Source organism: Pristis pectinata, chromosome 15 (genome assembly GCF_009764475.1).
Source record: "Pristis pectinata isolate sPriPec2 chromosome 15, sPriPec2.1.pri, whole genome shotgun sequence".
NCBI classification, from domain to species: domain Eukaryota; kingdom Metazoa; phylum Chordata; class Chondrichthyes; order Rhinopristiformes; family Pristidae; genus Pristis; species Pristis pectinata.
Window position 1 is genome coordinate 13149355 of NC_067419.1, and position 25335 is coordinate 13174689.

Here is a 25335-nt window from a genome sequence, read left to right on the forward strand (position 1 = left end):
TCTCAACCCCCTGCCATTTCCTCACACACATTCCTTTTCTGTAAAAAAAAAGTTATGTATGGATTCTTCTATCACCCACGTTTCTGCTGGGATATTTAATCTAACAACCATCTGCTTATTAAAAAAAACTGATCTCTTCCTTCATTCTTTCGATAATGGTGTTAAGTTGGTAACCACCTCCCCTTATTGCTAACTCTGACCAATGTGCAGTTTCCCAGCTTACGTTAATGGACCCCTCAATTTCTCGGCCTTCCAGGTTTTAGAGAATGAGCCTTTTTTGCCTCTCATCAATCCCCATTCCTAAAACCCAATGTTATGTTAGTAAATAATCCTTTGTACCCTTCCACCATTCTCAGGGTCTTCCTTCAGGGTACTCAAAATAGCTCATAATATTCTGAAGGAAAGAGAGGGTTAACCAGACTCATGAGAACTTTGCTAATGTAGTAGCACTGTTGAATTGCTTTTATAGGTTGATAAAGTTAACTTTGAGACTTTGCTAAATAGGGAACTATGGATCTTAAATTGCAATATCCTAAATTAAGAGCATGAGGATGATGACCACCTGACTTTTAAATTGAGACTGAACACTGCAGTACTGATGGATTTTAATCTTAAATAACCACCTGCTTAATGAAGGCCATACCTTTCCTTATTGGTTCCCCATTTTCAGGAAGCTGTAATCATTTGTGATCCTACATGCACTTCACTGCCAGTAATCTTACTGTTGCCCTTCATGATATATTTATTTTCTCTTTAATTGAAAGAAGTCAAACTGGTGGTGCAGACTTGAAGGATAAGCCACAAGTTCCAAGTTTGTGAACAATACAAAACTTGGTAGTTTGTTTCCAGGTGATGGAACAGGCAAACATGTGGCAGATGTAGTTTAATATGGAGAAATGTGCATTTTGGTAGGAAGAATGAGGAGAGGCAATGTAGAATAAAGCATCCTGTTCTCTAAGTGTTGAAGGAACAGAGGGGCCTGAGGGACAGTGCATAAACCATTGAAAGTGGCAGGGCAGGCCAAGAAAGCATACTGACTAAAGGCATATACAGTATTGTTCTTTATAAATAAAGCCACAGAGTGCAAAAGCAGGAAAGTTATGCTGAGGCTCTATAAATACTGGTCCAATTTTAACTGCAGTATTGTGTTCAATTCTGGTTGCCATGTTATAGAAGAATGTAAAAGATTAGAGGGGATCCAGAAAAGATTTGTCAGAATGGTTCCTGGGATGAGGGACTACAGTTACAAGTACTGTACAGAGTAAAGACACTGGGACTGTTTTCTTTCGGGAAGGGGGGTTAAAGGGAGATTTGAAGTCAGTAATACAAAATGATGAGAGCCATGTGGAAAGGATGGTGAAGAGTCTGTTGTGTTTGTTGGAAGAATCAAGGACAAGAGGTCATTGGTATAAAAATGAAGGGGAAGAGAATTAAGAATGGCACGAGGAAAAATGTCTCATGCAGCTTGTGGTTGGAACCTGGAATGTACTGCCTGCAGATGTGGTGGAGGCAGGTTCCATTGCAGCTTTCATGAAGAAACCTGATAAATGTATCGTAGATATAAGTCTGCAGGGAGGATGAGCCAATGGATGGAACTAGAGAGTTGCTCTGGTAGAGAGCCAGCATAGACACAATGGGCCGAGTTGCCTCCTGCGCTGTAACCATTCAGTAATTCTAAGGTGCTAAATGGTACATAAGCAAAGATGCATCCTTAAAAGTTTCACAATAGAACCATAAGAAATAAGAAATAAGAAATAAATTCTTGTTAAGAAAGCAGGATTAAAGTGATCACACAAGGCAAACAGAAAAATCTGCATCAGCAGGAAATAAACCGAATAATCAATAATGATATAGGGCCAATTAAATACTCACTGGAAGGAATAAAATAAGAGAATGTTTATTTTAAGAATAAGAGAAGGACTGTTTGGTTCTCTGGATGGTGGGAAGAGAAAAGGTAAAAAGGCAAGGGTTGCATCTCCCAAGGTTACAACTTTTGGCACTTATTACCATGTTTTAAAAATTTCAAGTAACCCCCCCTTTTCTCCCTCACAGATCTGTGTATACTTTTCTGTTTCAAGTTGTAATGTTTCTCTATCATTTTGTTCCAACTGCTGTTTTTTTTTAAAAAACTAATTGTCACCTTGACAATTTTGGTCTGCACCCAATCATCGACATTCTCTGTTCTCTTCGGCTCCCCCGTTCTGCAACTTGAAACACAGTCTTCTCGCTTCTCCACTTCTGACGATAGGGCTTTGACCTGAACCATTGACTCAGATTCTATCCCTAATACTGTTATCTGACATGCTGATGTATCCAGCATTCTGTTTCTGATGTCATTTTTTGCTCCAATTCATTGGAAGGAATTAGTTTCAAGTTTAGCATGCAACTTAGGAAACTTCAAACTATCATGTACGGGGTAAGATGCCCACTAGTCATTTCTCTGTGTTTTAAGTTCACACACAAACAAGATATGATCAGGTATGATGTTGGCATTTTTACAAAGAGCTTGGGTATTTTTTTAAAAATGCATCATACTGTAAGAGATCACAATTTGGAGATGTTTGATCAATCTGAATATTGTGCTCGGAAGCATAATGTAATTGATTTCCCTGATCAATAGATGTAAATAATGTCAAACATGTACAACATACTTCTATATGTACAAAATGCCGAATAAGTATTTTTCTCATTTTGAAGAACTTTCTTGCATTTGAGATAAAGATAGACTATCCAACATAACTTATTTATTAGTAACTAAATAATTATCATCCACCACAGAATGTTGCCTAGAAAATGATGGTTTCACATTCTTTGTATTGTTTCCTTATTTATAAAAGTCAGCATCTAAGAATTATTTTTATATAAGAATGTCAGTCTCCTCCTACTTTTAAAGATTTGTAAATTTGAATCTCTTCTTGCATTTAACATTTCACCATTTTATCTCATTCTTTCCAAGAGCATATACAAATTACTTTTCACTCTGCTTTCATTTTCATGGCTTAATTCATATAAAATTCCATCTGTTATTCCTAATATTAGTAACCCCATGCACATTTTGCATCATGTGAACTGCTCATGGACCGAGAGCTCGGCAAAAACATAATTCATTTCCCTGTAATACCTCCCTGAGATCCTTATCTATTTATAACTAATGTTTTTGTTGTTGTCAAGCTAAATTTTAAACCAGTTAAATGATATAGTTCATTTGACATGCCTTAATTTTTTTTAAAAAGCTAATAGTATTTGGAATTCAGAATGCCTCTTATAATGAATAACCTTTATCTGTTAGTTCAGTAGTCCTTTCATAGAATTCCAGTGGATTCATAAAGAAAAACCTGAATTTTCAAACTAAGCTGACTATCCACATGGTTACCGTGCTTGTTTAGATTAAAACTGATAAGATTTCTCAAAGTAGTACAGTACTTATTTCATTATAAATGACCCCTTGGTTCTTTAGTGCTCTTCAATTAAATTTCACAGTCACAAGATTACACATTTCCATCTCCCTGTTCATGTCACAGAGCTCAGTTCTGGCAATGAGAATTTAGTTCTCTAATAGCTACAAGTAGATATTAATCTTTTGAGCTCTGTGGATGAGTTTACTTTGCTGGATCCTATTCTCAACACAGGTTAACCACCAAGCATGCTCATCACCCACTTCTACTTATATTGGTGTTGGGGAAAAGCATTCTGCTATAGGTATACATTTTAATGACAAGTTCAGTAGCACACTGAACTATGTTGAACTGGTCAGCATATATTGAACAAAGTTAACCTTCAAGGATCATCTCCACTCTAAATAATGGGATGTGGAAAAGCCTTCCAGCATAAAAAGTCAACATGACATTGATTGTTCCTATCCAAGTAAAGCTGCCAAAATGTCTAGTTAAGTACATGATTGGAAGTCAATGGGTAAACATAGGTAATATTACCTCAGACAGATTTCATGAAACGTAATGGTGGTCTGCAGCTTGAACAAGGAAGCTGAAATTCATTTCATGACCTTTTGAGGGTGAAGAGGCAATTTGCAGAACTTCCCTACAGCATTTATAAAGTCAGGTCCCGAAGTACAGTAGAATTTGCATCCACCTGTGGTATCACAGCTGCACTCAGAGGGGACATAATGGAAGGCTCTTCCACTGTGTCTATGTGGGTAGAACTCAAAAATAAGAAAGCTGCAATCATTCTGATGGGATTATACTACAGACCCCCCCCCCCCTCCCCAAATAGCCACTGGCACATTGAGGAACAGATATGCAGGCAGATTAGGGAAAGGTGTAAAACTAATAGGGTCATTGTTGTGGAGGACCAACTTCCTTAATATAAACTGGGACTTCCTCAATATAAACTGGGACTTCCTCAGTGCTAGAGGATTAGATGGGGCAAAATTTGTTAGGTGCATCCAGGAGGGTGTCTTAAATCAATATGTAGATAGTCCAATGAGAGGAGGGGCCGTACTGGACCTGGGGTTGGGTAACAAGCCTGGCCAGGTGACTGACCTTTCAGTGGGAGAACTGTTAGGGAACAATGACCACAACTCCTCAAATCTTAAGATAGCTATAGGTAAGTATGGACCTTGGGGGAGAGTATTAAATTGGAGCAGGGCAAATTATGAGAACATTAGGCAGGAACTAGGGAGAATTAATTGGTAACAGCTGTTTTTGGGCAAGTCCACATCTGACATGTGGAGGGTGTTTAAAGACCAACTGCACAGAGTACAGGACAGGTACGTTCCAGTAAAAAGGAAGGACAAGGATGGCAAGGTAAGAGAACCTTGGATGTCGAGAAAGGTGGAGAATTTAGTCAAGAAGAAAAAGGGAAAAGTATGTAAAGCTTAGGATGCTAGGATCAAACGGAGCACTTGAGGATTATAAAGAAGCCAGAAAGGAACTCAAGAAGGGAATTAGGAAAGCCAGGAGGGGCCATGAAAAGTCCTTGGCAAGTAGGATTAAGGAGAATGCCAAGGCAATCAATACATGCATCATTTATATATTGTTTTAAAAATGTTAACCAAGATACTGCCTGGATTAGAGGGCATGTGCTATGAGGATAGGTTGGACAAACTTGGGTTTTTCTCTCTGGAGCAGTAGAGGCTGAGGGGAGATCAGATGGAGGTTTATAAGATTAATAGGGGCATAGAGTAGACAGCCAGTATCTTTCTCCCAGGGTTGAAATGTCTAATACCAGAGGGCATGCATTTAAGGTGATGGGGGTAAGTTCAAAGGAGATGTGTGGGGAAAGGATTTTTTTTGTTTTACACACAGAGTGGTGGGTGCCTGGAATGTGCTGCCTGGGGTGGTAGTGGAGGCAAATACGAAAGGGGCATTCAAGAAGCTCTTAGATAAGCACACGAGTGCAAGGGAAATAGTAGGATATGGACACTATGTAGGCAGAAGGGATTAGTTTAATTGGGCATTTTATCACTAATGTAATAGGTCTGGCACAACATTGTGGGCCGAAGGGCCTGTTCCTATGTTCTAAAGGCTCAAGCCGGGTGCTCTTCCTTAATGTAACTTTCAACTCAAACGAAAAAAAAAAATCAGACACTATCTTACACGATACCAATCAGATATTGGAATTACAATGAACTTTTGCCTCTAAACAATGTTAAGATGTCCCATTTCTGATTTCGGGTTTCCATCTAACCAATTAGGAATTCTCACCAAATTGGAAAATCAGAAGCAGCTGAATAATGGCGCCAAACAAAATTAAGCCTTTTGCTGTTCACTTGCCTTTAGTGATACAAAGACGTTAATCGCCTTCCCTCTGTCCCATTTATCATGCAGCTCTTCTGCTCTCCATTCTCAATTTAAGCTACCACTCTTCATCCTCTTCTAGCACGATTACCCCTCCTTAGTCACAATTCATAGGTTCCCCTCTCTTCCCCATCCCAATTCATCCTGCACTGGTTTTTCTAACCCATGTCCCTTCAGTATTCTGTAAAATTTAGGAGAATGAGGGGATCTTATTTAAATGTGTGAATCTTAAGGGGGCATGACAGGGGTAGACATTTCCGTGAGTCAGGGAGTCTTGAAAGAGGGAATATAGTCAGAAGCCCAGGACAAAAATGGCTACCACAAGGGGGCGTAATTTTAAGGTGATTGGAGGAAGGCATAGGGGAGGATGTCAGAAGCAAGTTGTTTTTTTGTAAAAACACAGAGTGATGGGTCTGTGGAACTCACTGCCAGCAGAGGTGATGGAGGCATTTCACAGACTCTTAGATAGGCACATGAATGATAGAAAAATGGAGGGGTATGTGGGAGGGAAGGGTTAGATAGAGCAAGATAAAATCTCGGCACAACATCGTGTTCTATGTTCTAAGATAGGGGCTGTGTTCTGTGTTCTCTGTTCCAAGATGGGGCTCAGTCACTTAAAACTGAATTTTCTACCCTGGAAGTTTGTGAAATGTATCACTGGAAGTATTTAAAGAGGAGTCACTTTTGAAATACCAGGGAATTGAAGGCTGGGGAACAGGTGCAGAAGAGGAGTTGAAAGTCATGATCACATTTTCTTGTGTTCTATTTAAAATAGGTAGCCATTTGATCAAATACTCCCCTCCATCTTCACTGCTACTTCTCACTTGCCCTATTCAGCAAGAACGCAAGCGCCGATATACTAAGGGTTCAAATTAATAACCTTAAAAATATTAGTCAAATGTTCCTGTCCATTGTACTGAGCCATTAAATCCCCGAGGGCAGCAGGAGTGAAGAATAGAAATGCAAAGCTGATTGGACCTGGCAGGGGTTAGGGGTGTTGTGGTGAGAAATGTTGTGTAAAGCCATGCCCACAACAAGGAATTAATCCACTTCATGGGAAAGCTTTGCGAACTATCATCCTCTCCAACAGCTACCAGACTTGCTTCCACCCCACATAGATGGAAAAGGTTTTACCTACCCTTGAATTTACACATGTACATCTGACCAATTTCCACCCAAACTGGGAGCCTCCCCATGGAGAGGACTATGGTATACACTTCACACCAACTCTTTGTGGCAACGGACAAGATACATGTAAATTATAAGACAAAATTATGGTATCTTTTACCTTATTGAGTAAAAGGTAACAGATGCAAAAGTCCTTTCGAACAGGATTCCAAGAATTAGTCCCAGCGCACCTTTCTACCATTCATCTAGTACTAAGCCTATTTTTAATCACAATCTCCTGCTTTTTATTGCTGACCTAGTGCTCAATCCAGCTATCAAGTAATTTCCACTCAATATCCTTTTCAGATTCTATGGTAGATTGTAAAGTAGGATTGAGGCTTTTAAAGTATTATAGTATCAGTTCCTTTGTTTTGTTTGTCTGAATAATTATAAATACCTGTAAAATTAAAGTCTGGAGATCCCCAATTCAAATATTGCTTTGATATCTTAATAAAGAGGATAATTCTCATTATTTTATTCTTCTTTGGCACAGCCATCTAAAAATACATAAAATTAGTATTATTCATTTCCTTAGGAGAAAGGATGTTTCATATCTGGTAGCATAGCACAGCAGGCATTTAATCCACCAAACATTCACAACACAGTGCTCTGCAGATAGTTAGTTCACTCAGGTTGTTAGGATCTACCTGAAGAAGGCAGTGAAGCAAATTCCAAAAGTAGTTTGAAGACAGGAGTAGAGCAAGTGCTTGAGGAGTTTAAGAGGGTCATCGACAGAAAGCAAGCACGTGGGAGTAAGAGTGACTGCACATTCAAGGAACCGACATAGGTATAAATTGGACAAATGGCTTCACTAGAATTTTCTAAAATTCTCTATGCAAAGTTCAATTTCCAAGTCAACCTGACTGAGAACTGAGCTCACTCTCTATCAAATGCGAACATTTCACATTTCCTTAACATTAGTATCTGGATTTCCCAGGTCCCCCCAATATTCCCACCCTACTGATCCATTAAAGGGATCTGATATTCAGACCTAAAAGTAGTTACACTTTCACAATTCTTCATCACTTTCTATTTAGCCTATTGATTTGCTATCAACTTTGAAAGTCTTTCAGATATTGCTAATTAGTTTTTCCATATTAATCACTATTATTTTTAAGCCTTGTATCTACAAAGAAGGTAGCCAATCTATATTTCCCTTGCAGTGCTTTATTAAAATTCCCTATATTGAAATTACCTCTCCAATTAACTGAGCCAATATTGCCAAGAAGGGCTCCACCATTGAGATAATGGCAAAGTTATACAATTTTTTTTAAAACCCATTGCAAACAATTACTGAGAAATTTTGAAGAGAGGTTGCAAATGATAGTGCAGGACAGCACTGAGGCCAAGAAGGGAGGGAGGAGCACAACACAAATTAAGGAGCAGCTACAATGATGCAAAGCGTTTTAAAAGCCTGTAACTGAGTGGAAAGAAAAACTCAGGATACTCCATGGTTTTAAGGGCCCTGAGGCAGAATGAGTTAATTTAAGAGATACCAAGGAATACAATTCCCATTACAAAAAAAAATCAAGCATTTCATTTTGCCTTTACAACAATAATACGATCTTTAGAATTCACGGTTGAAAGGTGAGCACTCTCTCATACCACTGAAATTTATTTGGTCATTATGTCCTGTCAACCATTCTATTGATGTGCTTTCTTACAAAGCAGTTCTGTTTTAGCATTTTTCTCAAATTTCAGGTGAACTAATCTTTCTGAAACGGAAGTGTCTTTCAATAGTGCAGTCATCCAGTGATTACACTTGGCTTCGCAAAACATCTGTCCATAAACAGTTCACATCAAATGCCATCCAACTCATCATAACTCAAGTTGTCTCATTAAGCCACATCATCTCATTAAACAATACACTCCACTGATACCACAGTGCAATTGCCCCAGCAGCATCCACATAGACATATGCCTCTTCCCAGTTCAGTGCACTTGTGTTATAAGCAAACAAAATATTTTGTTGGTTACATGAAATCAATTGCCAGCTCTTCAAGTAGCTACAAATGAAAGAAATGTATATAAGAAAAAAAAAGCATAAAGTAAGGGAACTATGCATGGTTTCAAACCCCAGAGAATTAAAAAGAACAGCATGAAAGAAGAGGTGCCAAGGGGACAGCTTGAGGAAGGATAAAGCCATAAATTCATACATCAGGTTGTTGAGGATGCAACTTAGGAAAACAGTAAAGAAATTGGAAATCAAGGTGAATTCTAATATCAATAGTATCAAAAGCTCAAAATAACATGCAAAGCACTAATAACATGTACTTCTGCGATGCCAGTCTTCCCTCAATGACATTTCCCTCTCCTGTCAACAGTATCCCAGTCAGAGAGGTTGCATAAAAGTTAATGGCCCGAATTGAATTACCTTTGGCCAGTAGTTCCATAGATAACAAACACCTGTCCACCAATGGACTTACCACCGAGTTGACGAGGAGAAGAGTGCTCAAACAGCTAGCCCTTCCGCTTTACACCAGGGATGGCTGGTGTATGTGGCGTGGCCCCATTCATACGAGGTCACCCATCTTCAATGGTGGGATAAGTGGCTTGCTTTTATAAAAATTTTTCTTGATAGTTATGTTTTTATTCACCTTCTGGTCTTTATGTATTTTACAGTATTTTTAATTATTTAAATCTATTTGAGCTGTCAGAAAGCCATCAGGCCATTTGGAGGGGCAGGGGTGCCTCAGGATCCCCCAACGCCTCATCTCCATCCTAAACGTCTTACCCCATATCCTGAGATCTTGAGCCCTCATTTTAGACCCCCCTCCCCCTAGTCAGGGGAAACATCCTCCCTGCATCCCATCTGTCGAGCTCCATCAGAATTTTATCTATTTCACTGAGGTCTCCTCTTTCTTCTAAACTCTAGTGAATATAGGCCTGGTTAACCCAATCTCTCCTCACATAGATTAGTACCATTCCAGGAATCAGTTCAGCAAACCTTCTATGGCGAGTATATCCTAAGTAAGGAGGCCAAAACAGTATACAATATTCCAGGTGTGGTCTCTCTAAAGCCTTGTATAATTATAGTAATTGCTCTTGTACCAAAAACCTCTTGCAATGAAAGCCAACATTCCATGCACCTTCCTAACTGCACCTCCATGTTGGTTTTCAGTGAATGGTGTACAAAGACATACAGATCTCTTTGTACATCAACTTTTCCCAATATCTCACCATTTAGATAATACTCTGCCTTTCTGTATTTTCCTACTTGTGGATAACTTTATCCACATTATACCACATCTACAATATTTACCCACTAACTCAATTTGCCCCTACCTCTTTGAAGCCTTTTTATACCTTCCACAAAACTCACAAACCCACCTAATTTTGTGCCATCTGCAAACTTAGAAACAATACATTTGGTTCCCTAATTCAAATCATTGATACTCTGAGTAGCTGGGCCCCAAGCACTGGGCCCAGCAGTAATGTACAAGGTATTGTGTGCCACCCCAAAAGTGACCCATTTATTCCTAATCTGTTTTCTGTTTGTCAGCCAATTTTCAGTCCATGCTTGTATAGTTTCTCCGTTTCCACGTGCTTTAATTTTGTGCACTCTTACATAGGACTTTACCAAAGGTCTTCTGATAAATGCAAATACACTATATGCACTGGTTCTTTCTCATCTACCCTACCAAATATATCCTCAAAAACAAACTCCAATAGACTTGTAGAACTCAAATTTCCCTTTCGTAAATCCATGCTGACTGTGTCTAATCCCATGGATATTTTCGAAGTGTCCTGTCAACACATCCTTTATAATTGACTTTAGAATTTTCCCTTCTTTTGACATTAGGTAAACTGGTCATGGTTACCCATTCTCATTTTCCTGCCTTTGTTTTTTTTAAAATAATGGGGTTACACTTGTCACCCTCCAGACTGCAGGAACTGTTCCATAATCTATATGAAAACCAATGCATCACTATTTCCTCAGCTGCTCTTTTAGTATTCTGGATTGCACACAAGACATGCAGCCATTTAGGCAAAGTCCACAAGATAAATTATGTCTGTGGAATCATATTCTAGTCAGGTCTTCAGGAAATGAGAAAAAAAATGCAGAAAAGGGAGGGTGGGAGTGAGCCCTGGAAAAGAATGTAGTCTTTTCACTTTTGCTGCAAGGTTTTAATCAATGTTAGCAAGTGAAGTGTAATTTGCAGCATTAAATTAATGAACATGAAGAACTAGTAATCAGCATTGCTCTTTGAGAGCAATAGAAATGCCAAGTGATGGTACGCTGAGTATGCTGAAACATTGTGATCCAAGAACACAAATAGATCACAACCACGAAAGAAAGAAGATTGTACACTACAATAAAATGGTTGCTTTTTTTAAAAAAAAATTAAAGGTGTGCTAAATAGATAACCCAGTGGCCACCCTTCACTAAAAATCAATTGGTAACTCTATTGGTTTACTGGATCAAAATCCACAGCAGCCATCAACCTTTGTGACCAGGCTGCAACAGAGATTGGTGGTCTTCAGTCTCAGGACCTCTGGTCCTTGACTCTGGGCCCTCCTATGCACTGATACTTGATGTTTAGAAGCTCAGGAGAAAGAAGAATGAGGTCACCATAATATTTGATATTTCTAGCTTATCGTCAGACCTATCCCCAGAGTTTGAACTTGTATACTTTTCCAGCTCAAAGCAAACATATATGATGGCCCTTTAGATCAAATAAGATATCTCTATTAGTCACATGTACATCAAAACACACAGCGAAATGCAAATTTTTGTGTAGCGTGTTCTGGGGGCAGCCCACAAGTGTTGTCACCAGCATAGCATGCCCACAACTTCCTAACCTTTATGTCTTTGGCATAGAGGGGAAACCAGAGCACCCAGAGGAAACCCACGCAGAGAACGTACAAACTCCTTACAGACAGTGGCCGGAATGGAACACTAACCGCTACACTACCATGCCTTAAATGCAAGATCACCAGAACTGTTTACCATGCAGCTACTTTCTTTTAAGTACACCACTGCTAGTTCATTTAATGGTGAATGCATGGAAAGGAGCTAAAGTAAAGGAACAAAGTATTGGAAAGAAACGCCATATCACAATGTTGCATCATTCCCTAGAAGCCAGGACAAAAACTCAGCAGTATAACAAAAGCTTCCTTTCCTGACTATTCTGGGTTCCAACAAACCAAAGTTTCAGAATGTTTGCCAGGTGTAGGCACAGAATTGGTCTCATCACACCACATCTCTCTGCATTCATGGTTCTCGAACTGCATGCACATGACAGTTATAAAGTTCTTCCTGAAACGACACACAAAACCAGCACCACACTGAGTGCAGAGTGGAGGGTACACCTGGTGGACATGTTACAGTTTTGCACAGGCAAACCCAACAGCCGAAGTCTGTCAAGCTTAAGACTCAAGCCGTTGTTTGCAATAGAATTGTCCTTGGACTCAAATGCACACAAGGCCCTGCCTCTGCACAACTACTGGAGGAAGTTAGGCAGGATTCAGAGGCAAGCACAGAGGGCCAGAGGGAAAAGAGAAGTGACAGCTAGAGAGGCATCAGGGTGCTAGATGCATGACTGGGTGCTGATGGGATCAAGCTGGAGTGATGGTTTGGAAGAGAAGCAATTGGTGTTCAGATACACAGATGGGGTCCGAGATATTGTCACAAGAAAGAGGGATGGGTAGCAGTCGACACCAAGTAAAATACGTAAAAGGCATACCTACTTGCAAGAAGTGGGGCATCTTGGATCTCCTCGGCTACAGACCCCTTTAACACCAAAACCTCACCACAAGAGGCTTTTAGGCAGACATGAATATTCAGGGAATGGAGGTATGTGTATCATGTGCAGGCAGAAGAGATTTTGTTTAATTTGGCATAGCGTTTGGCCCAGACATTATGGGCCAGAGAGCCTGCCCTTGTGCTGTACTGTTCTATGTTCTATTCAAATTTTTGTTAAGATCCAATCACATTTTGGACAAATAAGTAGCATAAAATATTCTAGCCCAAGTTTTTTTGCCTGACAAAAGCAAGTATATTACACAGAACAGAGGGTTTGTTACTGAACCAAGATCTGAAAAGGCACATTGTTCAACGACACAGGACGGCATATACCAGAGACGTTACTAAAATGTTGTTTTGCTAAGTATAGAGGATTTAGGAAAGTACCCCATCAACCTACCTTTATGGTGACATTCCCTTTAGTTAATTTCCTCATGTTGAAACCCACTGTTGGAATCATATCTTCAGTGAACTGCCCAGACTGTTCAGAAAAAGAAAAGAATTCATATGTGAAACAAGGAAAACTATCAACAACGTTCAAACTCTTGAAATAAAAATGTACATTTTTACACAATCTTGCTGAATTTAGTTTTCTTTAAAGAAAATTATGCATTTTTGTGTTTATCGATATCTTTCATCTTAGAGGAATGGTCTACCCCAGAGAGTTGTGGATGCTGAGTCATTAAGTATTCTTGAACCACAGAGAAATCAGGGTTATTGGACAAAATCAGGCAGGAAAAATGGAGCTGAACCCAAAGATCAAATTAGCCATGACCTGACTGAATGGTATCGCAGTCTGGTGGGCCTAATGCCCAATTCTGTTCCTATTTCTAGTGTTCTTACATTCTTATCTCAGTGATGTAAAATAAAAGATCTCACATTTCAGGCATCTAATGCCAGCTTCATGTGCAACTAGATTAGCTGAGTACAGGCAAGTGTGAAGTGCTGTTTCACTGATCACTAAATAAAACTACTTGCAGGTAGGCACAAAGTGAAATAAATGCAGACACACAAATTAAAGTCAGCACAACGCACAAGTCTTGCAGAATTTCTTTCACAAGAAGGATTACTACAATATAGAATGCAGTTCAGCTGACTTTTGGAGTTTCAGAATAAATCAAAACAGTGGAAAGAGAAAAGGGATCACAGAATATGAGGGGAGGGCAGGGAAAATAGATACAAATAAATAAATCCACTACAACACAAATAGCACACGCCCAGTTGCCTCTTCCTATGCTGAAATTTCAAAGATTCTAGGGAAATGGGTCATGATGTTCATGTTAATGGAGTCTTAAGATCCAATAAAGACCTTGCCATAAATGAACAAGAGTACAACAAATACTTGGCTTTCCTATAATAGAGCCAAGGTGTCTGAATTTAAAAGCTACTTTAATTTAGTTAACCTTAGTGAGATTGTACCAAGTAATTGGTTGGTGTCTTGAACATGATGGGTGGGTTTAAAAAAAAGATCACTCCGAAATAACTACACTCTTGATCATTCCCAAACTAACCTGCTTCAGTTTTAAAACATTTATTGGGGAGATTACCTTAAAACCGTAGGTTTCCTCCCCACCATCTCCTTTTGTGACTCAGCATTATTTGTTTGATAACATTCCTGTGAAGTTCCTCAAAATGCTAAAATTGAGGTGTTGTATAAACAAGAGTTGATATCAAAGAAATGTAACCCAAAAGCCAGACAACTTTCTGTGGTCTACTCCAGAGTCAACTGTACACACTTGAAAAGTGCATTGCTGAAGGATACCAGTCTAACACAGAGGCAGTTCATTGTTTTGTATCCAACATCACCTCTCAATCCCTCTCCCTCCCTCCACTGGAAAGCATGCATCCTTATATGGGATGAGGCAAGAAATCTCAGAGTTTTGATCCTTCCACAATTAAAGAGTCTGACAATAATTCTTCTCTTAAGCAGTCCTTCAGAATGAAGGATGGCATGCTTCCACCCCAGTTCTGAGAACTCATAGGTGCTCAAGAAGAGCAAACTGAGATCAGCCCCAGTCACATCTTGACACTTCCCAAATCACCCGTCTGATCGTGGCCATGACAATCTCACTTCAGCAGCCAACTGTAAGCTCCCCTCAGTGACTGAGCCCATCTCTCAAGTATTCTGATTCTGCCCATCAATGATGCCCTGTCCTAGCCCCTCCCCCACCAACCGCCCCCCCCCACCCCATCAAACTCTCTCTTACCTCCACAGAGCAAGCAGAAAAAAAGGCTTATGAGGGTGTTAAACATAAAAGACCTGTAACTACTGCACACACCCCTCAGCCTCATGAGGAGTAGTGTGCCCTCACAAAATACAGGTACTAGCTCACCGCTCATGGCACATTCATCATGTTATCCTACACCCTGGAAAATTTTTAGCCGAAGACCTGCACTATTTGAAGTTTCTTTATTCATTCACAGGTTGTGGCATGGCAAGGAAGACCCATATTTATTGCCCATTGTTGAATGCCCTTAAAAATGGTGGGCAACCATACTCCTGAACTGCAGCAGTCTATGTGCTGAAGTTGCTCCCAAATACGTGCTAGGCATGGCACTCCAGGTAGATGATCTTCAAATTACAAAGTTCTCTTTCACCCTCAAGAACCCCACCTCATTGTGACCCCCAATCTAGACAAGCTAACGACTCAGCAAAGATGAAGAAGCTTGTGATATCCATGTTCGTTTGTTCTTCTTGGTGGCAAGCATCGTGTTTGGTGTTGGGTGAGGGAGAGTAATGTCAAGTGTGTCTTGCAAATTCACCTTGTGGATGTAGTCAGCAATCCTTGATGCTTTTTGATTTCCTTTTGTCATGATGAAACAGATACCCCAAGGGAAATTAAGCAAAAGTTAGGATCACAATATCTTTGAGCCATGAATGTGCTGATGAACAAGATTCTGTGTCACAGTCTTCACTTGCATGTAAAAACATGGAATCCAGTCCAAGAGCCATTACACTGCATGAACAGGGGAACATGATCAGGGTATAAACTACGTGAAGCACAGCCAGCTATAGTTTTGAAGCAGCTTTGTCTGTTCTAGCCCACTGCATACATGAGCAGTTCACTATATCCTGCAAGTATATTGTACCAAGTGCTGTACACTCACTGACAACTGCTGCACCATAGCTATTAATCTCCACAGTCACGAGATATGGCAACAGTAGATACAAAAATCAATTATAGGAACCATATCATAAAATTTAGTCAGATGACCCTTCTGAAGCCAAACCTGTTGTTGCAAGGAGGCAGTGGTACTTGGTTAGAGAGACAAACAGCAGAAGGGGGCTTCCAGAACTCTAACGAAACTTAATATTGTAAAGTAAAACAAAATCAATGAGTTCACTCCAGTACAGTAAACAAAAGCTTTGCTACACTCAGCCCACAGGTAGAATAATGACCTCAAACTATCCTCAGGGAGAAGAGGATAACACTGAAGCATTAAAGTAAGCTATGAACGTGAACAAATGAGCTGTGACGGTTAAGAGCAGTTGGATTTACAAAATACAAACTACCGTGTGGAATCAGCTGCAATATTTTTTAAATAACTTCAAAAGTTAGTTCTTTAAGCTTGGCAGATTACACAAGCTGTTCGTGATTGGGTAGGTCGGAAAGATTAATGCTCTCCATGTTTACACACCTTTTTGAATTTCAACCTAAAAATGTAAGAGGTTAATATGGCATGGGCAGTAGTCTGTGTCACGGGGATTTGAAAATCACGAATACAGAATTTAATGAAATAAGGATATTTTAAAATTGGATCAACATACTAATCATCTTCTCTCAAGAAGTTCTGGACACATGTTCTGTTTCTCTACTGTTCAAGCTTGTATTCCATTCCAAACCAATTGCCTCAGCCATTCAAAATCCTTTACCCTTAAATGCCCTGTCCATATTTCTCAGTTCCACGACTCTCCCAGAGAATTTCTTTCCTTCTGCCACCAGTCCTGGGAAGGCTAATAGCTTTCTTTTGCCCCATCCTCAGCAATGACAGGTCTCACTCTCAGGAGAAAATCTCTGGACTTACTTTCAAACTCCTTTCCTTCCATCCACCGCCTGCATTCTCCACAAATGTACGTACAGATGATCTGTTACATAGTCAATCTACCCAGCACACTAGAGCAAATTGCCCTGGATCTTCCCCAGAGCCCACACCCCCCCCCCCCCCCCATCATGCTGAAGTGATCTTCTGTTATCTGATCAGTAGACGGAGCCTCAGCTTTCTCCTCATCTGATACTGTAGCTACCATGATAGCACCACTCTGGTTATATCAAGACTCAAAGTTCAGCAGCTTTAACATGTGCTTCTGTGTGCAAAACTAATTTATTTGCAATTTGTCATCCATCCACTCAAGGGAATTGATAGTAATCACAAGATCTTTTAAAGGAATATCATCTCCTAAAGGAAAACACCTCTTCCCCCTTAACGTGGATGAAAACATACATATCCCATCAGAAAATACAAAGCCCTAACAAAAGTATATAAATTAATATTCCCATTTACACAAGTTCAATCTATCTGATGGTGTCCTTACAGTTTGCCAAATGATACAACTCAATTTGCTCTCTGACCTCAACAATAGGTGGTAACATTTTTCAAGATGCATCTTCCTTCCCCACAGCAGTTGAAGAAGATTTGGATTCTGGCAAATCCTCATCAGATTTGTTTGAAAATTGCAATGCATCTCATTTTAGGTAGTACTAGTAACACTTTCATCAAACCACAAATGTAACTAGTCCAGTGCAATCAATGACGGGTCCAATAACCGGGTCCCTCATGTGACATCTCATACAAATACACTATAGTCTACACTCAGCTACCAGTGGCTAGTTCACCAGCTAGCGGGTTAACTGTGGGAGATTTCAAAGACTCATTGGAAAAACCTGTGTTAGAATATAAAAAACAGGAGCATGAGTAGACCCTTTGAGTCTGCTCCACCATTCAACAGATCATGGTGGATCCAACCTTGGCAATTCTATTTCCTCCTCATTCTCTTCTCACCCCTCAACTCCCTTGTAGATCAAAGACCTCAAATACTTCTGCTTTTCTCTGGGGTAGAGCATTCCAAACTTTCAGGACCCGAGAGAAGAAATTCCTCCTCATCTCCAACTTAAATGTTCCAGAAACTATGTCCCCAGTTCTAAATATCCCCAATGGGGCAAACATTCTCCCCGTGTCTGTGTGGGTTTCCTCTGGGTGCTGCGGTTTCCTCCCACATTCCAAAAGACGTACGGGTTAGGAAGTTGTGGGCACACCCTGTTGGCGCCAGAAGCATGGCGACACTTGCAGACTGCCCCCAGAACACTACGTAAAAGGTACACTGAAACACACAGTGAAGTGTATATGTGACTAATAAAGATATCTTATCTGCCTTGATAATCCCCCTCAGAACCTTGTATGCTTCAATAAGATCCCTCTCATTCTTCTATCCCCCCCATGAATATAGGCCAAATCTGCTCAACCTCTGTGTCAACTTCTCATCGTAGCAATGAACCTTCTCTGCACTGCCTCCACTGCAAGTATATCTTAAGTGGAGACCAGAACTGTACTCAGTACTCTAGGTGCTGCCTCACTGGTGTCCTGTAAAGTGCATCAAAACTTTCTTACTTTTATACTCCATACCCCTTTTCATAAAGGCCAATACTTTATGAAGTAATTCTTCCCAATTATTTGCCATACCTGCTTGCCAACTTTGTGTTTCATGTACAATAACTGGCACATTTCATTGTACCACAACATTTTGTAGTCTCACTCTTTAAATAATTATTTGCTTTTTCATTCTTTTTCCAAAAGAGGAAAAACTCACATTTTCCCAAATTATACTCCATCTGCCAACTTTTTGCCTATTCACTCAGCCTATTATCTCTTTTCAGGCTCTTTGCTTCTTCTTCACTACTGGCTAATCCATCTATCTTTATATCTTCAGCAAGTCTGGCTGCAGTACACTGGGTCCCTTCATCTTAATCATAACATTCAATTATAAGTGCTTTAGGTCCCAACACAGATCCCTGTGGCAGCCCACTAATTATTGACTGCCAATCTGAAAATGACCCATTTATGCTGACTGTTTTGTGTTAGGAACCACCTTCCATTCCAATACATTAAACCCCAGCACTGTGCACTCTCGTTCAGTAAGTCTGTTGGAAAAGTTATGCTTTGAAAGAGAATCTGCATTGTTTCGGTAAAAAGTCCACACTTCCAAAGTTTAATACCCCCCAGAGAATAAAAAAAAGAACATGACAATTATATTTAGAGTAAAGCAAGTACAATTAGCATACAGTAGTGTATTAGAGTACAGTTGTTATTAAACTTTTGAAGCCCAAGGTATTTGCACAAACAAGGCAGCCAAGAGTTGAACTTTAGTGCAAATGTGTCTGTAAGCAGAAGTGTAGTTTTCACCACTGAAGTAAAATTCTGAAAGCTTGAGAAGTTCAAAACTACTGTAAACAACTCTCAGCAGAATATGGAATCAGTGAACAGATGGCTCAGGATTTTAAAAAAACAGACCATACCAATTTCTTACTCAATTAGCCCTTCTTTGAGGTGATGTGTCAAATATATATAAAAAAAATCAAGGAGGTAATTTGAGGATTTAGGAAAAGCAATACTGGAATGGTTCAATCAACGAAAAAGGTGAAGGTACACCAGCATCTACTTATTTGTGCTAAACTGGCAATGGTTTCTTATAACATGCTCTGGGAATAGAGGGAAATATTAGTACTTTGTCTCAATGTAAAAAAAATGACCTAACATCCATGAGATCAGCATTCAGGTGGAGAAGTTAGTTGCAGACAGGTCGGCTACTGAAAACTTCTGAGAAGAACGCAAAGTACTCATTGAAAAACAAGGGTGGCAACCAGAGCAAATTTATAATGCAAATAAAATTGAAAATGTTTACTGACAAAAAAGCTTACAATTCAAGAGGACAATGTGTCTTAAGAGTAGTAAAGAGAGGCAATTACCCAAGTGCTGTGTAAATGCAACTGGCTCACATTAGCTCACTCTGTATGCAATTGGCAAAGTGAAAAAATACACACTCACTTAAAGGAATTGAAATTATTAGTATGTCAATAGATTGCTTCTGCCAGAAATCAGCAAGGGTGGGCATTTCTGAGGACTGGTTAAACAAGATATTTGTTCACAGGCATGCTTGGATACAAGGAACAAAGGGCTTAACAAAAAAGGATGCCCTATTGGTTGATAATGCCCCTTCTCAGCCTCATGAAAGCCTCAATATTGTCAACATTTTACCATCAGATGTGTTTGTGTAATCCAACTCAAGAATCAGGAATTGATTGCATGCATTAAAAGGAATTACTGATCGGGACTGTGAGCAAGGGAAACAATTAAAACTCCTTTTGGAAGAATTTTAACATTCTTGGTGCAATTTATGAAGGCCCAGGAAATGGAATGTAGTAAATCCAATCACGTAGATCAGACCATGGGGCAAAATCTTTCAAGAGGCTTGAAATAACAACAACTTGGGGCCAGCAGGATTGTGCAGCAAATGGATAGAGGTGAAAATGTTGACACAAAAGAATTAGACATTGATTATTATGAATCAGGATAGTTGTTGTTTTTGACAATAACATTTGTACCACATGGATCTGAACATAACAGCATGGAGGGAAGGAGGATCCAATTTCCCAGCAATGGATTTCTCAGAGTGTAGGCTTTGCGTGTTGAGATGATGCTCAATTACACAGAGCAGCAAGGTGCTGCATACCTTAAGAAAATCTTTCTGCAAATGAATCAACAATCAAATGAAAGAAACTTGAATTTAATAAAATATAAATTATCATTTATTGCTTTATCTATGTTCTTACATTTTCCTTGGAGGGACTCCCTTCAGCATCCTTAGATAATCAAGAGTTATCTATCCTGTAAAAAGTTGATCACAAGCTTTGGCATCACGCTGTTCCTTCTACTTCACTTGTTTGGAACACAGTGCTAAGGTCTGGTTTCACCAAATTCAAGTGTGTTCTGACAGGTCTGCCCATCAGGAGCTCTGCAAATGTTTGTACTGCAGGTCTACCTGGTGCATTCCAAAAGCAACAGAAGTACATACACCTTTGGTCTTGATTTCACCTCTCATCTTTTTCAGCCCATCTTTCACTGACCAAGTTGTCCTTCCTACCAGCTGAGGCTGGATGGTTTGCAGCTGCACACATGCCTGATTTTGCAAATTCAAAACCAGTGAAGTAGATCCATCACAAGCAACTCTGAGAAAGATCTCTGCTATACGTAGTCTTGCAACCTTGTAAGAGTTGCTTAAGCAATAGAAGTACCTATGGTAACCTCTATCCACTTAGATGAGTAGCTACAACGACTGATCTTACTTCTATACACTATCCTGCAATATCCACATGTATCCTTAACCAAGGTTTGTTTGGCCAGGACTAGGATTTGAGAAGGAGCTACCAGAGAACTCTTGCAACATTCCTGACATTGCTTACATTTTTACATTCCTCCACAGCATCCTCCAAATGTTTATGTATTCCAACCAAAACCTCTAGCAACAAGATATTCCTGGGTATCCATGGCAACTACTTCAGAATAACTGGTGAAACAACTCTGGATCCTCTGTAAAAATCACACCATTCTGGGTGCTTGATTTTTTTTTAAACTGTAAAATGGTAATAAGGTATTATTTTCACATTCTCCTTCCATTCCATGTGTTCTCAGGAGAGGCTGATGTCACATCTTATCACAAACGCAAGATGTTGGGTTGCGACCGGAGTACTATTAATGTACTCAACCAATGATGCAATCTTATCAACTATTTTTGTCTCACATGGCAGTGCACATCTGCATTTTGACTGTACTATTTGCTCTTGTACTGCAGAATGGAATCGCATGCAAACAACGTTAATGGCCATCTCTGCACAATAACTGAGGCCTTAGTAGCTCTCCCCTTACATTAAAAATACTTAGAGGACTGTGGTCCATAACAACCTTAAATTTATGAAACTTCATCACTCCATTGATGATAGTTGTGAATAACATTTCTTTGGTTTTGCATTAAAGTCCCTTTCAAAAGTAAGCACGTAATCACTCACGCGCACTCTCCATATAGCATGGTAGAACCTAACCAAAGCCATAAGGTAATGAATCACAGGAACATTGCTTTGCTGGATCCAATGAAGAAGAACATTTCAGTTCAGCAGCAACTGCTTTGATTCTCATAATGGAGCTTTGTCTCTCTTTGTCCACTTTCACATTGATTTCTTATTCTGTAACTTGTGCAGAGGTCATAATAAAGTACTTAAATGGTGGCAAGAAACATTCTTAGTAGTTCAGAAGTCCTAATTAGTCTTTGACAAAGTTTGCTGGATAGGGTGCATCCAAAACTGTAATAATCTGGTCCTCAGATGGACAAGTCTTCAAAATCTATCTTATAACCAAGCGAGACTACCCGTGTGACAGCAAAGACATGCTTGGTCTTTCCTCCGAGATATTCTTGTCCCTTAGTATCAAAGTACTCCCTCTAGATTCTCCGTGTTCCTGCTGTCTTTCCAGACACCAACACTTCATCAAGGCGGACTACAATACCTGGCAGTCCTTGAATCAAACTGTCCACATCTTCTGAAAAATGTTCCAAGTTGATCCTATCCCAAGTGAAACAAAAATAAAGAGCTTCTTGAGGAACTCAGCGGGTCAGACAACATCTGCAGAGGGAAATGGACAGTCGACATTTCAGGTCGTAACTCTTCATCTGGACTCAGCTTGTCGTTTGCACCATCTGCAGTCTCTCATGTTTCTATCCCAGATGTTATACTTACTCCAATATCCCAAATGTCTGCTTTGCAAGAGTCCAATGTAAATATTTATCACCAAGAACTCCTCAGAACTGTTGTAGCGTTATAACAATTTTATCAAGTCAGCTGCAAAAGCTGTTTTACTTTCAGCAGGATGTCGATTCTGGCTCTTAATCTAGTTTCACTGTTCATCTAGTTTTACCAACTCTTCAAATATCTCATTATCTAATTTGGCTGCATCAACAAGGTTTTTAGTCAACTATATCTTGGTATCTGCAGCAAAATGGATGACTTCTGCCATTCTGGAACATCACTTGCAGTAAAACAAAGTTTTCTATTTTTTCCACATCATTAATTGAACTATTGAAAGAATCTAGAAGAGTCTAATTGTTCATCTTGAGTTGTACTAAGCCTCATCAACTGATGCAAGCACAAAAAGGCTCAATCAGTGAAATCCAACTGGTTCTCAGCAATCCATGCTTCTCCAAAGCTTCAGAGAATGAACTCCAAAATCTCACAGAAGGCAAGTCTCAGGTATTTCATTTGTTCGTCGTCTTTCACCTTCATTGATAATTATAACAGCAACATTCTTTTCATGTTTCAAGGATAGAAACAGATCCGCAATGTTCAATCATGTCCCAAACAAAACAGAAAGTGTCATGAGAAATTCAACTCCTTCCCTTTTTTTGTTCTTCCCCTCCCACCATCCAGGGAGCCAACACTTCACTTGCACATCCTCTGATTTAGTGTCTTACATTCAATGCTCATGATGTGGTCTCCCTTACAGTGTGAAAACCAAACAGATTGGGTGAACACTTTGCAAAGCACCTCCATTCAATCTGCAAGGGTGACCTTGAGCTTCCAGTCGCCTGTTATTTCAATTCTCCATCCCACTCTCAACTCCTGCACTATTCCATTGAAGCCCAAGAAACAGTACCCAAAACATCAACCATTTCTCTGCCTCCGTGAATGTTACCTGACTCACTGAATTCCTCCAGCAGTTTGTTTTTAACTCAGACAAGAGTATTACTTGTGAATCAAGGTTGGCAGCTAAATATTTACCTAGACAGTCATTTACAGTTTAACCCCGGCCTTATCCTTCATTTACATACTGCCTGTAGTCAATAGCATCCAGAATGGTTGAGCAACATTTACACATACACATGGTGCCAACTTGATGCTTTAATTCACAAAAGACTGAAACCTGCAATTTCAGGCAAAGACAATGTTCCAGATCCTCGATGTGCTACCATCTCAAAACTTAAATACTACAATCAATTTCACCAATTAAAAAAACTCTTTTCCTCCATCACCACCCAAGCTAAAAATTCACCAGGGCTGAATTTCTCAAATAAATAATCCCCTTTCTATTCTGGCAATCAGTGACAGCTTTTTGCTTTCAATACAATTATAACAGTTCAATGCGATTCCAAAACAAAATCAACAGAGAAGGTGTTATCTCAAATTAATTGGTATTCGTGAGCAGTGGTCTTGGATTCTGCTTTCGCATATAAAATTAATTTTATTTATTATAAGAAACTCTTTATCTCATTATCCACATAAACATGTTCTGAAAGCTTGTAATGTAACATTTTTCAATTAAAATTTTAATTTGCCCATTCCCTTCCAATTCTATCAATAACTGAAATTCTAGAAGCCATTCACAAAACATCCTTGATGGATAGAATGTGATCAACATGATCCATCCACTATATATCCAATGCTTCTGCATGGCTTGTGCTAATTCCTTTTCAAAAATCTGTCGAGGTGTTATTCCCTATCCCATCAGAAGCCAAGGGCGCATTTATACAGCAAGGCAATTCCCACAGCTGGATTCCCACAGCTGGGGGAGAAAGGTTTTGAATTGAGTCTCCACCTTACTTCAATAGTGAGCAGGACAAGAGTCCAGGAGAAAGCAACCTAGTATTGTAGAAGAAGAAAGCCTGCCAAATTAGCTTTAGTAAAGGGGTCTGGTAAGAGATTATCTTGGTTCTCTTGGATATACTGCCTCATTCCCAGACTTTCAACAACTAGTATAACACTAAGTAATTTATACCATGTTATTTACACAATTGTAATCTCATTAATTAAATATGGATCAAGCTAAAATCGTTTCAGTCTCGGGTAACTGAAACAAGCCAAATTAAAATTGTGCCCAAGTTTATTTATATCATATGGTAGAAGAAAACCATATTTGAAATAATGCTGCAAAGTTCAGTAGGAAATGTGGGTATAAAAAAATGGACTGAAATGACAAGCAATAACTAACCAGAAAAAAAACTACAAAAGTGAAGTAAATTTTGTTTGATACTTGATAGGCATTTGAGGGATTCACATTAATAGTCCTCAAGGTTAGGTTTTGATAATGTAAAGAAAATAAATAGGCTGTCAAAATCTGTGATTTCAAGTATATTTCAAGAATTCAGGATTTCAGAGTTGATTACGAGATATCAAGGGACATAAAAGGAAAGCCATTGATAGAAAAGCACAATTAAAGAGAACAGGTTGATAATTCGAGCTCTTACCGAAAACATACAAGATACGTTTTTCCTTGACAACATTAATAAAAGGAAAGCTTCAATTTCCCACTTTTCTCTAACCATCTGGGCACACTGAATAGAATGCAACTCTACTGCCAATACTCTGTGGCCATTGACAATGCAGATCTTACTGATCGACTGGCTATAAAATGTTGACCAAAAACTAGGAGTTATCCACTTCATGGGATCTTTTACATGATGCCATTTGTAATCCAGAGAGAGCAACGTAATGACCCTACACAACTGTATTTTAGGATGTTTTAACACCATATGACAAGGGAAAGATATCCATGGTTGTTAATCTTGCCAAAGTGAATGAATACACAGCCAACTGTTCAAGCAGGAAGCAGGAAAGCAGTTTTGCAACT

General features: G+C 39.4%; 1 protein-coding gene across 1 annotated transcript in view; it reads right to left on the reverse strand.

The window, feature by feature from the left end:
• The window catches only part of LOC127578456 (ADP-ribosylation factor-like protein 8B-A), a 77369-nt gene that overhangs the window by 46278 nt on the left and 5756 nt on the right, over positions 1-25335 (reverse strand). Inside the window, exon 2 of the mRNA XM_052030493.1 lies at positions 13070-13150. Coding sequence (XP_051886453.1) covers positions 13070-13150 — 81 coding nt within the window. The remainder of the gene's footprint in view (positions 1-13069; positions 13151-25335) is intronic.